Source organism: Strix uralensis, chromosome 3 (genome assembly GCF_047716275.1).
Source record: "Strix uralensis isolate ZFMK-TIS-50842 chromosome 3, bStrUra1, whole genome shotgun sequence".
Classification (NCBI taxonomy): domain Eukaryota; kingdom Metazoa; phylum Chordata; class Aves; order Strigiformes; family Strigidae; genus Strix; species Strix uralensis.
In genome coordinates this window covers 42,071,474-42,086,280 of record NC_133974.1, presented here as the reverse complement: position 1 = coordinate 42,086,280, position 14,807 = coordinate 42,071,474, and the positions used below count along the sequence as shown (strand labels likewise).

Genomic DNA, 14,807 nt, shown 5'->3' with positions numbered 1-14,807 from the left:
AGCAATTGTGTATATTTGCTTATTTGGATAATTTCATATTAGACACTCACAGCATTCTAACTTACAGATGACTGAAAATAACTAGATCTGTAGTGTGTACTATTAATTTCAGAATTTTTATGATGAAATGCAGCTTGACGTTCAATTATTTCTTCCTCTCATACCAAGTGTCAGTTCTACTCATGTGGAATTTCTTTAACCAGTAGTGCTTTGTGAATTAGTCAGTAAATACTAGGTGTGGGTAGTACCTAATATTTTTGTGAAGCATCAGAATGACACTAATTTGAAAACAGCCGTTGTTTTTCTAGAATTAGATGTTTCCTTTTCTTGCCTTTTGGAAGATTTTGTTGTTGATAAGGAATCAGTATCTTGAAAAAATGGTTTTTTATACGTTTCTGGATGAAAATTTGCTGCTTTTCAATTTTTCAATTTCATAATTACTTTATGGTTTAATGGAATATGTATTATCTATTTCTAAGCAACGTGTCTCAGAGTAACACTGTTGGTCTTCATCAGATCAGCTACTCTTTAGAATTAGCATCCTATTTATATGTGTCTTCCCATCTACAATTTGCACAACTAAATGTGCAATTGCCAGAAGGTGACCTAATGACCTAAGCTGAACATTAAAGAAGGTGCAGCATTTTGGCTTGATTATACAAAATCTCTTTGTTTTTCTTTTTAGAGACTTACTGAATTGGTGCAGCAGGATTGCTTACAACTTTGACAGCAATTCTTCAACCACAGCAGTAAATATTTTTCAGGAGGTGCGGTAAGACTTAATCCAGAAATTGCTTAACCAAATTCTAGCATTGTCTCACAAACCTTAAAATACTCTATTTGGGAATGTGAGATGGGAATTTACGTTTAGTTTTATCTGAAACAATTGGACTGTAGTTGGAATGTTTGTGATTTGTCTGTTGGAGGCTTTCCTCACTACTAGGAAAGTTGTTTGCAGTAATGTGCTGAAAGCCAATCCAGACTTACTAATGTCATACAAACAGCATGCTGCAACATAATTTTAACCGATAGGAGATGGGACTGTATATGACTAACAGTAAAAGTTTTAAGATCTTTCCTTTTTCTTGTAATATGAGGCTTCTTTCCTATACATCGATTTACATTCCAGGTTTGGAATTTTTCAGGTGTGCATCAGTGGGGTAGTTTTATGTTACTTCCTTCTACATTTTGGTCCATTCATCTAAAAATAGCTTCTGTGACTGGGCATTGAAAAGTTTTTACTTTCAGTAGAAACCCACTACACTACAGAGTTTAGAAGTTCTTATTACAACTTTTTTAACTCCATTGTTTGACTTGATCTGTGGACAGTGAAATAATTTTATTTATCATGGCTGGACTGGATTCAGGCTCTTGTAAATTAAGATGGTGCTTGTCAGATCATATCATAGAAAATGTATATTGAGGAAGTTGATTTGTTTTCCTCTTGACAGGCATTGGACTGTTTCACAGCTATGCTGTCCAACCAAGGGAGCAGACAGAAAATGGCTAAAGTTATTGGAAGCAAACTAAACATTTCCAAGAAAAAGGTATGTTGAGCTATAATTAACATGATGTTTATTGGTGATAGTCTGTAACTTGCAATTTTTCTAGTGATTAATTTAAATGTCTGCTATTTTTCTTAAAAATTATGCCTACCTCTCTGTCCCAAACACTTTTTTTGCTGTCTGTGCTATCCCGGGATCTACTTTTTTCTCCTGTTTTATTTTCAGCTGCATTTTTTTCTCTGAAAGTTCCTGTGAAACTGTTTTAGAGTAGATTGCAAATGGCCTCATCATGCAAAAGAAGGATCTCAGAGTTGGAACAGCACAGTTGCCTAAGCACACGATACTGCTAGATGCACAATGTAGTAAAGACTGTGTTTTTTCATTGGCGGTTACAGAGAACTTTAATCACTTAAACAAAGAGATCAGAGAGAAACATGAACTTCCTTACTACTTGTTCTGTAATCATTGATTCCAAAATCAAGTACCTCTCTAGAGGATAGTAACTCTCTATGTATTAATAGCGTGTGACGTAAATGGCTGAGTTAAACTAAATCATTACTTTGTCAACTATTTATGACTACAGAAGTTTGATTGCAAAGAAAATTCCCTCCTTTGTTACTTTAAGATGGAAAAACTTGTCAGCTGTGTGGACAGACAGATCCCTGAAACTTCTATGGATTTTTCTATTTGTCATTCTTCCTTTGCATTATTTCAATACAGGAATGTATTATCCTCTGCCAATGGCGAAATAGCCTTGTTTACACAGAGATATTTACCAAGGTTTTTTTGAGGGAGGTTGTTTGTTTATTATTAGTTAAGATAACTGTTCCCAGGTTCAAGTTTATGTAGTTCAACTACCATGGAAGTAGATGAAGTAGAAATATAGTGGTGTAGACCCATTAGCAAGTTATTAAATGGTAAGACGCTGTTTGTACAGACAATAACACTTCTGAGGTCCTTTGGTATTTTAGGTGACAAGTACGTAAAACCTGCAAAATATGAAATGTTACCATGAAAAATTAGCTTGCTGCCAAGTAATACTGGTAGCATGGCATGGGTGTTCTTAGTGTGATGTTGTAGGCAAGATTAGAATTGGAAATGTTGATGCTTTCTTCGCAGGTGGAGTTCTTTTGTGAACTGTATAAACCGGAAATTCTAATACGGGAGCAAGAAGTCTCTGTTGGAAGAGTGCATCTCATGAAGAAACAAACCCAGGTTCTCACTGTACAAAGGTAGAATATCTTGTAGCTTCCATATGAATCAAAATACTTTGTGGTGGGATAGAAGAGATTGGAAGTCACAGGCTTAAAACATACAAATTGGATAGTCTCACTCAAATGAAAGAAACACGATGATCTCAGTTCTACCTTGTGTATCTTTAAGGCTGTCTACATCACACTTCTGGCAGCCAAAGCATGGATATTTTCAGCTTCTCTTAAACTAGTTTCTTCAAAGCAGTGTGGATCCACAGCTCTTATAATAAGATTTTGATGAACCTATCTCTGTAAAGGGAGATTTTTGTAGTATGTGGCCCTAACTCCACTGGCCAAGACATTCTTCGGAAGCCCTGAATTTCTAGGTTGTATCTTGAGAAAAATAAGTATCTTATATGGGTATCTTGAAACTAATTTTTTCCAAACCTATATTTAATTAAAAAAAATAAATCCTAAATTCCACCACCCCTCTAAAATAATGAAGGTAAAATTGAAATGAGCTACTTGATAGATCAGGGTCTTGAGTTGCTTCCTTTGTTTTTTCAGAGCAAGACAAACCTTTGCTGCCACACGGCCATCTGCAGTATTGATTGAACAGCTTGCAGTTTGTGTTGTCAAAGGAGAGCCTGTTCTTTTGGTTGGTGAAACAGGAACTGGCAAAACGTCAACTGTTCAGTATCTTGCTCATATTACAGGTAAATAAAGTTTGAAGACTAACTTGTATGAAGAGTTAAAAAACAGCAAACAAACAAAAAACCCTACAAGTTGATGGTACTTTCTATTTCTGTTTCAAGGACACCATTTGAGGGTTATCAACATGAACCAACAAAGTGACACTGCAGATCTGTTAGGGGGGTGAGTCACTGACTACTGTTTGTTCTGCATAACAAATTGGCAGTATCGGAACAAGCTTCTAACGCACGTATAGTTGTGTTGTCACCACGTATCTGTATCATAGTAGTAGCATAAATGTCTTAAGAAACGTGCTTGCATGCAGAAAGCTCCTTGTCCTTGCTGAAGAACAGGGTCAGTTTCACTGAATTGTCTGCACATCTGTATGTGATGAAGTCATTTAAAAGCAGAACCCAATGTCTCTTTAAAAATGGGTAAGCTGTTCAATATAAATATGATGTAATATTCACTGGACATACTGGTTGGTAGTAGTAAAAATATTTTACTTATCAGGGTGGTCCTGTCTTTATAAAATCACTGCATAAGGTGCATTTAAATATGTGCAATTTTACTTTGTTAGTTGAGTAAAATGCTGAAACCAGGATTCCTTCATGCGTAATATTGTTGTTTCAGTAACTGGGTTTTTTTTCATTCACAGATGCTAGTTTCTGTGTCACTAATAAGTAATTACTCTTTTGCTTCTCTTCAGTTACAAGCCTGTGGATAACAGGCTGATCTGGCTACCTCTGCGAGAGTCTTTTGAAGAACTCTTTTCTCAGACATTCTCTAGGAAGAAAAATCAAACATTCTTGGGACACATTCAGACCTGCTACAGGCAGAAACGTTGGCATGATCTGCTAAAACTAATGCAGCATATTCATAAATCTGCTATTAATAAGGAAGCAAAAGAAAATGCATCTGGTGAGAACTCAGACTGATCAAACACACATCATTAGTGGTGAACCATTGCGGAGTAGATAAATAGTGGTGAATTTTTTGTTCGTTGAATTTGGGTTTGTTTATGGGTGGATTTTTTTGGGGTTTTTTTATTCCCCCTTTATTACATCTCTTCTTCTGGTTTCAAAAAATGCATTCTCTGTCTAAAACAAGACATTGAAAATACTGTTAGAATAGTGGTTGTTTTTTTGTGTTTTCATTATTTTTTCTCCGTTTTCAAACTCGGCACTGCTGTTAGCTATGTCTGACAGTGTGAAGGTTGACTTGTCTGACCTATGGTGCCCTTGACATCTGATCTTCATTCAGCACTTACTTGTTGCTGTGTTGGTAAACAGTCCAGGTTGTTTGTGTGTCATTCTTCCTTGTGAATGCATTCATACTTTCTTTAAGTCCTGGAACCTCCTTAGGTCTCACAAATACATCCTATTTTAAAAACACCAACAACCAAAAAAACACAAACCCAAAGTAATAGCTCTTTTAAGGTGGTAATGACTTTTAAGAGCTTGCTAATGGCTTGATTTCACTGTCAGTGATACTGATTTGCCCAGTGCTTTACTTTGTTTCATTGTGGTTGTGTCTCCAAATAACAGTTTTTCTTGTTTTATACTTCACAACCCATTTGGGACAGAGGCAATATTGATACTTTGCCTTGCACAGAGTGGTTTCTGTTTCTAGACCCACTGAACGAGTGAGGTTGTAGCTTTCATTCAGGGTGGGCAAGTAAACTTAATTATGAATTTTGTCTCCCCTATTCTTTTAACTGTTTTTTCTGAATATGCAGATATTAAAATAAATGCCTAAAAATGTAAAAAAAAAAAAAAAAAAAAAAGGAGGTTTTAAAGACTACTTGTTGCAAGTATTGGCAATCCTCAAATAAAGACAAGCTGAAATCTGTAACCTGCAAAGCTAGTGACTGAAGTCATTATGATGCTGCATATACCTCAGGCTGTGACTTTAAACAAATAACTGAAATAAGTGCAATAGTAAGTAATGTCATAACTGATAAGCAACAGTGGTTTTACTGATGCTGAAGTGTTCGTTGTTAATCTGTTCTGTCATAAGGTTTGTAAATTTGGATTTATTTTTCTGAGATGTCTCTTTCTGTCTCTGGGAGTTGGAGATTGGTAACAGTCATGCTGGAACCAAGTACAGCATAAGTATTTGTTCCTAAGCTAGGACATGCTGGAGTGAATAGCAAATTATCTGTACCCATATGTCAATAGTGTTCAGCTAAATTAAAAGAAACAAAAAACCAAACAACCAAAAACAAACCAGCAAAATTTATTTATTTTTAATTCATGAGATGTCATCTGTAGAACTTGAATGTTTTCTTTGTTCAGCCAAGTTTACTCTTGTATCACTGTGCTTGAAAAAGCTTGATTAAAACACTGTTAAACATTTTTTATGCTGTTGTTCTGATGGTACAAGCTTAATTTTTTTTTTCTTACAGGCTCACCACTGAAGGAAAAGTGGGAGGCATTTGGTCTTAAACTGAATCATGCTCATCAACAGATGAAAATGACAGAAAATGCTCTGCTATTTGCATTTGTTGAGGTATTTAGAGATTTGCATTTTGATGCTAGGAAGATTAAGGAGAAGCATTTAAAAGACTTTGCAATCAGTATTATATAAATAACTTCCTGGCAATAATCCTGCTGTGAAGTAAAACTTGTTCCATGCTAACTCTGTGGAATGAAGTGTGCTACTTCAAGGAGGCGGTGGTTAGATGCGGAGTGGGAGAATGTTTTGTGGTAACACATTAATTCAATGCTGTATAACAGGAATTAGAACTGTTATGATAAAAGAGTATCAGCAGTATGTCATATCATCTTGACCAGTCTCTGCCTAGGGATTCCTGTGAAGGATTTAATATTAAGAATCACTGCTGTTTATCTAGAAGTGATTTTTTTTTTTTTTTTTTTAATGTTTCAAACCCATGGTATAATATTCTAATGACATTAAGTGTGATTAGGGAAACGGTGATGGTTTATGCGTGTTTCTTCCTTGTCACTCTGTTAGTCTGAATATATGCACTCCAATTTTATGTAAAATACGTAAAACGTTGACCAGTCCTTTTTCTAAAATATGGCTGTATGAATAGTTGGAGAACCTCTGACTTAAATATAGTTATAATTAATAAGATATAGTTCCCTGAGGAATGTAATATTGCTTGTGTCTAATAATAAAGACAGACTAACTGTCTTTATTCTCATCGCGGTGTCAACGAAGCTTATGCACCACAGTGATAGATATCACTGACAGGCAGCATTGCACAAATAAGAGACCTTAATTCTGTTCTATCTGAGCCAGTCTAAATGGCAACTGATAATGGTGATAACTGTCTGGCTTCTGTGACTTGCAAAATAATTGATATTATTGAGGGAGAGCAGTAAACCTGTTATTTCTGTAAAAGGTCTGGAATTGCCATTTGTCTAATCAACCCATAGACTGCAGAACAAGTATTTCCAGTACACAGATGCTTCAGCTGATATTTCATTGCTGGTGACGTGATTAACAAATTGATCTTATTTTTAGGGTACTCTGGCACAAGCAGTAAAAAAAGGAGAGTGGATTTTATTGGATGAGATTAACTTGGCTGCAGCAGAGACTTTAGAGTGCCTGAGTGGATTATTGGAAGGATCATCTGGGTCGCTGGTGTTATTAGACAGAGGAGACACAGGTACTATTTCTGTGCTTGCTTATGCTATACCTTGCAAACCAGGTAGTTGAATTCCCTGTCCTATATGGCTCAAAATAAATTGAGAACATTTACTATTAAAACGAATGTGTGCAGAAGAGAATAACGTGTTCTTTCTAGACTTCATACTTTTATTCAGGAAGTGGGAGTTTTAATTCACTGTGGCTCAGGAGATTTCAGCATGCAGAAACTCTACTTCTTTGGACTTTACAAGGAGCAGATCTCTCTAGTGCCCTCAGTAAGCATTGCTGTCTCTGAAGACTATTGAAGGAGTGTAACTTTTTCTTAAATAAAGCTGGTTAGCTTGACAGATAAGAGCATGGGACATGAGGTTCAGTTGCTACTGTAGTAACTGTCTTTCACTGATCCTGCAAATATATTCTCTAGCTAGAAATATGCGTACAAAGCCTTTGCTTTTTCTGAGCCCTTGTGGGTTGATCCCAGCCAGCAGCTAAGCACCCATACAGCTGCTTACTCACTCCTCCCACCCCACCACCCCTCAGCAGGATGAGGGGAGAAAGTAAGAAGAGCAAAACCAATAAAACTGATGTGAAACAAGTAATGCAAAGCCAGTCACTAAGCAGCTTCCCCAAGCAGACTAAAGTCCAGCCAGTCTTTAAGTGACAGCCACCTTGGAAGACAAAAATCACCACCCCCTTCTTCCTCTACCCCAGTGCTTATTGCTGAGCATGATGTTACATGTCAGGAAATACCACTTTGGCCAGTTTAGTCAGCTGTCCCTACAGTGTTCTCTCCCAGCTTTTTGCTCACTCACAGCCTAGTTGCTGGGGGAGGAAGGGCAGAGTGGGGAAAAAGAGAAAGCCTTGATGCTGTGCCAGCACAATTCAGCAATAGCCAAGACATTGGTGTGTTCTCAGCAGCACCACAGGGGCTGCTCTGAAGAAAGTTAACTCCTTCCCAGCCAGACTCAGTACAGATGTAAAGGTGAAAAATGCAATTGCAGAATATTGTTTTCTGAAGCTACAGATAAGAGACAAGTGTTGTATGAGCTTCCTAGGCTGGGTTTTCTTCCTGGCCGAAGGAAGCACTGGCCATTGTTCTGAAAGAGACAAAAGGAGTTCCAAGTTAGGGTTTATATAATTTTTGAAATATTTTGTGGTGTTAAAACATCCTGCTACGCACAAATAAAAGTTAGGGTTTCACTTGCCTGTGGCTGTTGTGAAGATGCAGAGGTACTTCTGATAAAATTAACATGAGTTTATTATCTAAAAACTTTTCACCCCGGCATTTTAAGAAAATTGAGTAGTGCTATAGTAGAAAACTGGCTTAGATGAAATATACCTCATTTAACATGATAAATATCCTTTGTTTAGCATTAACCTTTTGTCTTTTCTTTCTGTTTTCCTTTAGAGCCTCTTGTCCGTCACCCTGATTTTCGCTTATTTGCATGCATGAATCCAGCTACAGATGTTGGAAAGAGAAATCTTCCTCCAGGAATAAGAAATAGGTAGAAAACAATGATTCTGTGACAAAATACTTAGTCACTGTCTATTTCCGAGTTTAGCTAGCTTCGTGAGTTGACCCAGTGAAGAATGCCTTATTTGAAGCCTGAGGATATAAGTCTGTACTCAAATTAACTTCCTGTGAGAGGTCTTTTCCACACCATGGTGAAGGTTTTTCATTAAATAACATCAGGAAAATAATTCTGTAAAGTTGCTGAGCATGAGCAAATGGTCTGGCAGTAGTGTAGAGTGTTGTCACTGGGGGTAGGGGAATGATCATTCTTTACAATTAAGCTGTCACTGCCTGGGAATGCTACTGCAGCAGTTTATGTTCCTGATGGGGATAATAAAGACAAGTGCTTTGTGTCTGTTCAGCAACCTTTCTCTTGATAACTCAGAAGTGTTGATGATCGTTGCAAAAAGCTGTATATCCAGCCTTGTTCACTCAGAAGGAAAGTGGTTTGCATGGTGGAGCATGGTGTGACATTCCAAATACTTGATGTGTGATCTTCAAACATTGAAGCTGTGGCCAGGAAATTGGAGTTGTGGCAAATCCATTCTTCAGTACTACCTGTTCCTGAATGCAAAGATACTCTGCTTGTATTTGATGCAGTTTCCCTCATGAGTACCAAAAGTTGCAAGTGTGTAGTCCCTTACCAGATTCATAAACACTGTGCAAGACTGTGGAGATGCACTGACTATATGTAACTACCTGTTTGTAGTTGTCAGTGACAAAGTAAGGTTTTATTGCTGTTAGCTCTCCTTGCTTAGTAGTGAAAGGAAAGAGTGAGTATAATACAGAAGAAAGGAAACTTCAGCTTCAGCATGGCTTGTTAAGTTTAAATGAATTTATATTTGCATTTGGCAAAAACATCCACCCCTCAGAAGTTAATGATATTGCTCAATTGGTTTGGGTTTGCTGTGGTGTGTCCTGAACTATTGTTTGCAGTTGTAATGCATGGTATGGAAGGGCTGCAGACTCATATTTAACACCTGATGCAAATAGGCTGGACTAACTAATGGTTAGAAAATATGTTTGTTAACTAAAACATAGAGCTTCCGGTGTAGTGTACTAAATGTGAAACACTCTGACGTATTTAAAGATACTCAGAACTTTTCTGAGTACATATTTTTCTGCTAATTCTCCTTGGCTTATAGTCAAGTTTTCTCATCACTGCTGAGCTGGATATTTGTAAAAGTAGAAAACAACCTGGACATGCTAGTCATAACAAAACTAGAATGGGAGATATCTCATAAGTGTCCACTGTTTAAAATAGAGATCATTAGAGAGTCCGTTTTGAAAAGTGCTCCTGCTGTGTCTGTGCTCCAGTGTTCAGGCCGTAATGTTTGGATATCTATTGCAAATTGTTCATTTTCAGTCTAGTGAAAATAATTCAGATAAATTACTTGACAGTATTAGTAATACCTTTATTTTTATTACTCCGGTTCTTGAGTCTATCTCTAGGTAGTTTGACAAGTCAGTATTCTGTTGCTTACAAAATTTTAAATGTTAGGTACTATGAGAATGATATAACTTTTTTTTAATGTGGTCAGATGTCTAAGCGTTATGGATTGATTTGATTCTTACAGGTTTACTGAACTTTATGTAGAAGAATTGAGAAATGAAGGAGACTTGCAAGTTCTTATCATGGATTATCTGAGAGGCTTGAATGTGAACAAAAATACGGTGCAAGGAATTGTGAAGTAAGTTGGTTGTAATCTCTTCAAATCCTTGATGGAATAAGGCACAAAAAGAAAGAATATAACTGTAGTCTGGTGTTAGACTGTTTTGGGAATCACTAATGTTCATTATGCAGCAGTTTGCATAGTCTTAGGAAAAAGAAGAGGGTAGGCATCCATCCCCTTTGTTCTGAGGGTTTCTGGACTTGTGGGGAGGAGATTTACTGTTTCTTATTCAGAATTACTTTCTTGGTGGCACCAGTTAAAAAGCATTGTTGCAGTCCTCTTTCCCATCTGAGAGACTAAAATGGTTTGTTTCTGTAGATCATACCAGTGAAAGTCTTGTGTGTTTTATTGTTACCTCTCTTTCCCCTAGTTTAAGGCATACTATCTCACTGCATTAACCTGAAGAGCAGTTACATGTTTAGGACACTTAGAGTTTATAGTCATTCTCTGGATATCAAGCTCTCTCAAAAAATACGGTTCTAAAATATTCTATTGCTTTGCTTCACTGATTGTACAGATGGCAGAGTTTGGCATGGCTTTCCTAACCTGGAGCTTTTAGAAAAAGTGGCAGTTGGAGATAAGCTTAAGTGTTCATACTTTGTGTTTCACTCCTTAGAACAATGATCTGATCAGTAACAGCACTATGTAACTCTTTGTTTTTGCAGTTTTTATTTGTCTGTGAGAAAGGAAGCAGAAACAAAGCTGGTGGATGGAACTGGCCACAGACCTCACTATAGTCTCCGTACACTTTGCAGAGCATTGAGGTTTGCAGCATCTAATCCATGTAGCAGCATACCACGCTCACTGTATGAGGTGATTACCTATGTTGGGGTTTGTTTCAGTGTGTATTCACTAAGACTGTTTGGGTAAAGGATAATCATCTCTTCTAATTGCAGTATTGAACAGAAATGATTCTTTAATCTGTTATGGTCTTTTTCCTAATGATTTTTCATTTTATCACTGAAAATAATTATTCTTCTTAGGGCTTCTGTTTGAGTTTCCTGACACAGCTTGACAGAGGTTCTCACCCAGTAGTTCAAAAGCTAATTTGCCAGCATATAGTCTCTGGCAACATCAAAAGCCTTCTCAAGCAGGTAGGTAACAAAGCCTATACAGAGCTGTTCAGTATTCAGAGTAGAATTTATTCTGAGTTGTCTTCTCTGCCTTTTTCCTCTACGTTTCCTTCTCACAGTTCAGTTTTTCATCTTGTAAAGATAAGAACTAGGAAAAAAAATTAATACTGCTCCTTTGTAGGTTTTTACTTCTGCTTGAAATGCCCATATGTTAGCTAGTTTATTTGTTAATTTGAAAAAATGTGGAAGTCTGAATAATTACAGCACTGTGGAGTGTGGGCAGCTTAATACAATGACTCCAACTGTAAAGCTTTCACAGACGTTTAGAGGAGCTTTCACAGGCTTTTTGTTTTTGGACTCCGAATGCAGAACATATGGATGCAAAGCAAACATCTGTGCTTTGTCTCTAATGGGAAAAGACGAATCTCACTAGTGCTGGGAGCCCAGCATGAGTTTGCATGGGGGACTGGGCAGGTGGAATGGGGAAGCCAGTTGTAAGAGATAGGTATTTATTTCAGAATAAAACTCTTCATATTAGAAAACATGTATGAATATAAGGAGGTAAAAGCCAGTTTCCTGCTTGGAAGTGTACTTCAAAATTCAGTGCTAAAATGTCTTGAGACATTTTTATCTTCATGGCACCGGCAAAGATTCCTGCTTTATGACCTTGAAATAATCTGGTCAGGCTTTTCCTGTAATTTGCATTCTGTGACAAGGGCACAGTGTTTACTGCAGAAGTGCTCAGGGATTAATTTAAAATGACTTCCTACAGAATACGTTGCAGTGGTGTAACAGTAGTTGTCTTCATTAGCAAATTGAAACCTATTTGTATAATCTGTTATTTCTGTCATGTCTCCTTAGCAAATACCAAAACCCCAAGGAGGGAGATTTGTACTTATAGAAGGATACTGGATTTCAGCTGGGGATAAAGAGCCTGCTGTAGATGAGACTTATGTGCTAACCCCTTCAGTTAAGCTTAATCTGAAAGACATTGCCAGAGTTGTGTCTGCAGGGTAAGTCTGTTTCAACTTTTCCATTAAAAAACAAAGTTAAAGGTGTTTATTTGGGCCTCACATGTTGGTACCTGTCTAGCCTTCATTGTTTGGCATGAGTAATGTCTATTTTCCTTCTACTTTACAGTTAACTTTTCATTATGCAGTGACTTGACATACATACATGTGTTTCTTGTCTCCTTAAACCATCTTACTGCCATACCTAGCTTTATTTAAATTATAATCTAGAAATTTGCAGTTAGAATAACCTGCTTATCTCACACTGACATGTAAAGCTTCAAGGGTAGCAGTTAGCACTTGAGTGTACAGTTACTTATGTTCCCCTCTTAGTGTATGATATTGGATACTCCCAGTGAATTAAGTGGTGATACTTTGGTAATGTAGTTTGGTGATGTAGATCTGTGAAAATTTCAAATAATCTTGATATCTTGTATATGAGAAACATGCCATGTGCTTCTAAACCACTATTTTGGTTATCCCTTTTAGGACTCATCCAGTACTGATTCAAGGAGAGACCTCTGTTGGTAAAACCAGTTTAATTCGCTGGCTGGCTGCTGCTACTGGGAATCATTGTGTACGGATTAACAACCATGAGCACACTGACATCCAGGAATATATTGGCTGTTATACATCGGACGCCTCTGGGAAGTTGATATTTAAGGAAGGTGGGTGGACATATTATGTTTACTTCAAATTCCTGTCTCACTTCACAGCTTTTTTTTCTTCTTTTATGCTTAACTTGTCTGTTTTATGACAAAGAGATGACCTGTCATAAAGTTAGTAGTTGCATATTAACGATAATCACTTATGTGAATTTCAGTGAATTCTTAAGGGTTCATGTTTGTCTCATTGTACTTGTCCTATTGGACGTATAGAAGATAATTCAACAAATTAATACTGTTGCTTCCGTCTCTGGATTAGCATTTATACAAAGTGAAAACTGGTTGCTAAAAGTATCTGAATGCATGCTTCTGTTAGATTTAGTTTGTTAGATGTTTAACTATGATTTTTTTCTGTTTCCTCCAAGGCATTCTCATAGATGCAATGCGAAAGGGTTACTGGATTGTTCTAGATGAATTGAATTTGGCTCCCACTGATGTTCTGGAGGCTCTCAACCGTTTGCTGGATGATAACAGAGAGCTGTTCATTACAGAGACCCAGGAAGTTGTCAAAGCTCACCCTCGCTTCATGCTGTTTGCTACACAGAATCCCCCAGGACTCTATGGTGGCAGAAAGGTTTGTATGATCTCTTCCTTTGAGTAGCTACAACTCTAGGGAATGAATCTCTCTTGTACATAGAAGTGTGATGTGAAAACTTTCTGATGCATAGCACAGAATTGACACGAAACTCTCAAGAGGTAGAGAGTTGAGGTGGCGGTGGACTAACTTTCAGTACAGCTGGGTTCTGTTTAGGTTAGTTGCTTGTTTTCCAGGTACCAAATTTCTAATTCATTTTGCGTAATTGAGAGTTAAGTGCTTTACTGAACTGGAGTTCATGTATATTATATTTGACTCAGCATCTCTTGCTCAAGAGCACCAGAGGAGAGATTTGACTTAAGCTACTGATGTCCATTTTGTACTGATTTTGGCTGGAATAGTTAATTTTCTTCATAGTGACTGGTATGGTGCTGTGTTTTGGATTTGTGACCAGAGGAGTGTTGATAATACAGAGATGTTTTTGTTATTGCTGAGCAGTGCTTACACAGAGTCAGGGGCTTTTCTGCTTCTCGCCCCACCTCACCAGCGAGTGGGCTGGGGGTGCACAAGAGGTTGGGAGGGGACACAGCTGGGACAGCTGACCCCAACTGATCAAAGGGATATCCCAGACCATACGATGTCATGCTCATCAGTAAAAACTGGGGGGAGAAGGAGCAAGAGGAGTTTTTTTGGTATTTGTTTCCTCATATAACTATTACTCATGATGAAGCCTTGATTTCCTCGAAATGGCTGAACACCTGCCTGCTGATGGGAAGTGGTGAATGAATTCATAATTTTGCTTTGCTTGTGCACGCACCTTTTGTTTTACCAATGAAACTGTCTTTATCTCAACCCACAAGTTTTCTCACTTTTACCCTCCTGATTCTCTCCCCCATCCCACTGCAGAGGGAGTGAGCAAGTGGCTGTTAGGTACTTAGCTGCCTACCATGGTTAGAACACAACAGGTTTTAAAGCTCTTGTCCTCATACAGACTGTATCTTATGCTTGCTTTCAACGTTTCTGTCTATGTGCTAATTTGTATGCTATGACACTATCCATATTTCCTTTGGATGTGTAGAGGAAGATATATAACATGAGGAGTATCAAAGGAAAAGGTTCAAGCAGTAGTATGTTCTCATATTTTAGGTTTTGTCCAGAGCCTTCAGAAATCGTTTTGTGGAACTGCATTTTGATGAACTGCCAAGTGCTGAACTGGAAACCATCCTTCACAAGCGATGCAGTTTGCCACCTTCTTATTGCAGCAAGCTTGTCAAAGTCATGTTAGACCTGCAAGTATGAGAGTCTTTCTTCTCTTTGTAGAAGACATGC

At 37.6% G+C, this 14,807-nt stretch overlaps 1 protein-coding gene across 5 annotated transcripts in view; it reads left to right on the top strand.

The window, feature by feature from the left end:
- Positions 1-14,807, top strand: part of MDN1 (midasin AAA ATPase 1) — a 102,679-nt gene that overhangs the window by 19,618 nt on the left and 68,254 nt on the right. For all 5 annotated transcript variants that reach the window (XR_012628088.1, XR_012628089.1, XM_074862068.1 and 2 more), the window contains 16 exons: positions 686-767; positions 1,452-1,547; positions 2,625-2,737; positions 3,266-3,414; positions 3,514-3,574; positions 4,101-4,312; positions 5,799-5,902; positions 6,884-7,028; positions 8,418-8,514; positions 10,100-10,213; positions 10,861-11,008; positions 11,179-11,289; positions 12,130-12,281; positions 12,768-12,946; positions 13,309-13,517; positions 14,625-14,771. Coding sequence is in view for 3 of the 5 variants with exons in the window: in XM_074862068.1 (XP_074718169.1) it covers positions 686-767; positions 1,452-1,547; positions 2,625-2,737; positions 3,266-3,414; positions 3,514-3,574; positions 4,101-4,312; positions 5,799-5,902; positions 6,884-7,028; positions 8,418-8,514; positions 10,100-10,213; positions 10,861-11,008; positions 11,179-11,289; positions 12,130-12,281; positions 12,768-12,946; positions 13,309-13,517; positions 14,625-14,771 (2,119 nt within the window). In the remaining 2 variants the exon portion in view is untranslated. The remainder of the gene's footprint in view (positions 1-685; positions 768-1,451; positions 1,548-2,624; positions 2,738-3,265; positions 3,415-3,513; positions 3,575-4,100; positions 4,313-5,798; positions 5,903-6,883; positions 7,029-8,417; positions 8,515-10,099; positions 10,214-10,860; positions 11,009-11,178; positions 11,290-12,129; positions 12,282-12,767; positions 12,947-13,308; positions 13,518-14,624; positions 14,772-14,807) is intronic.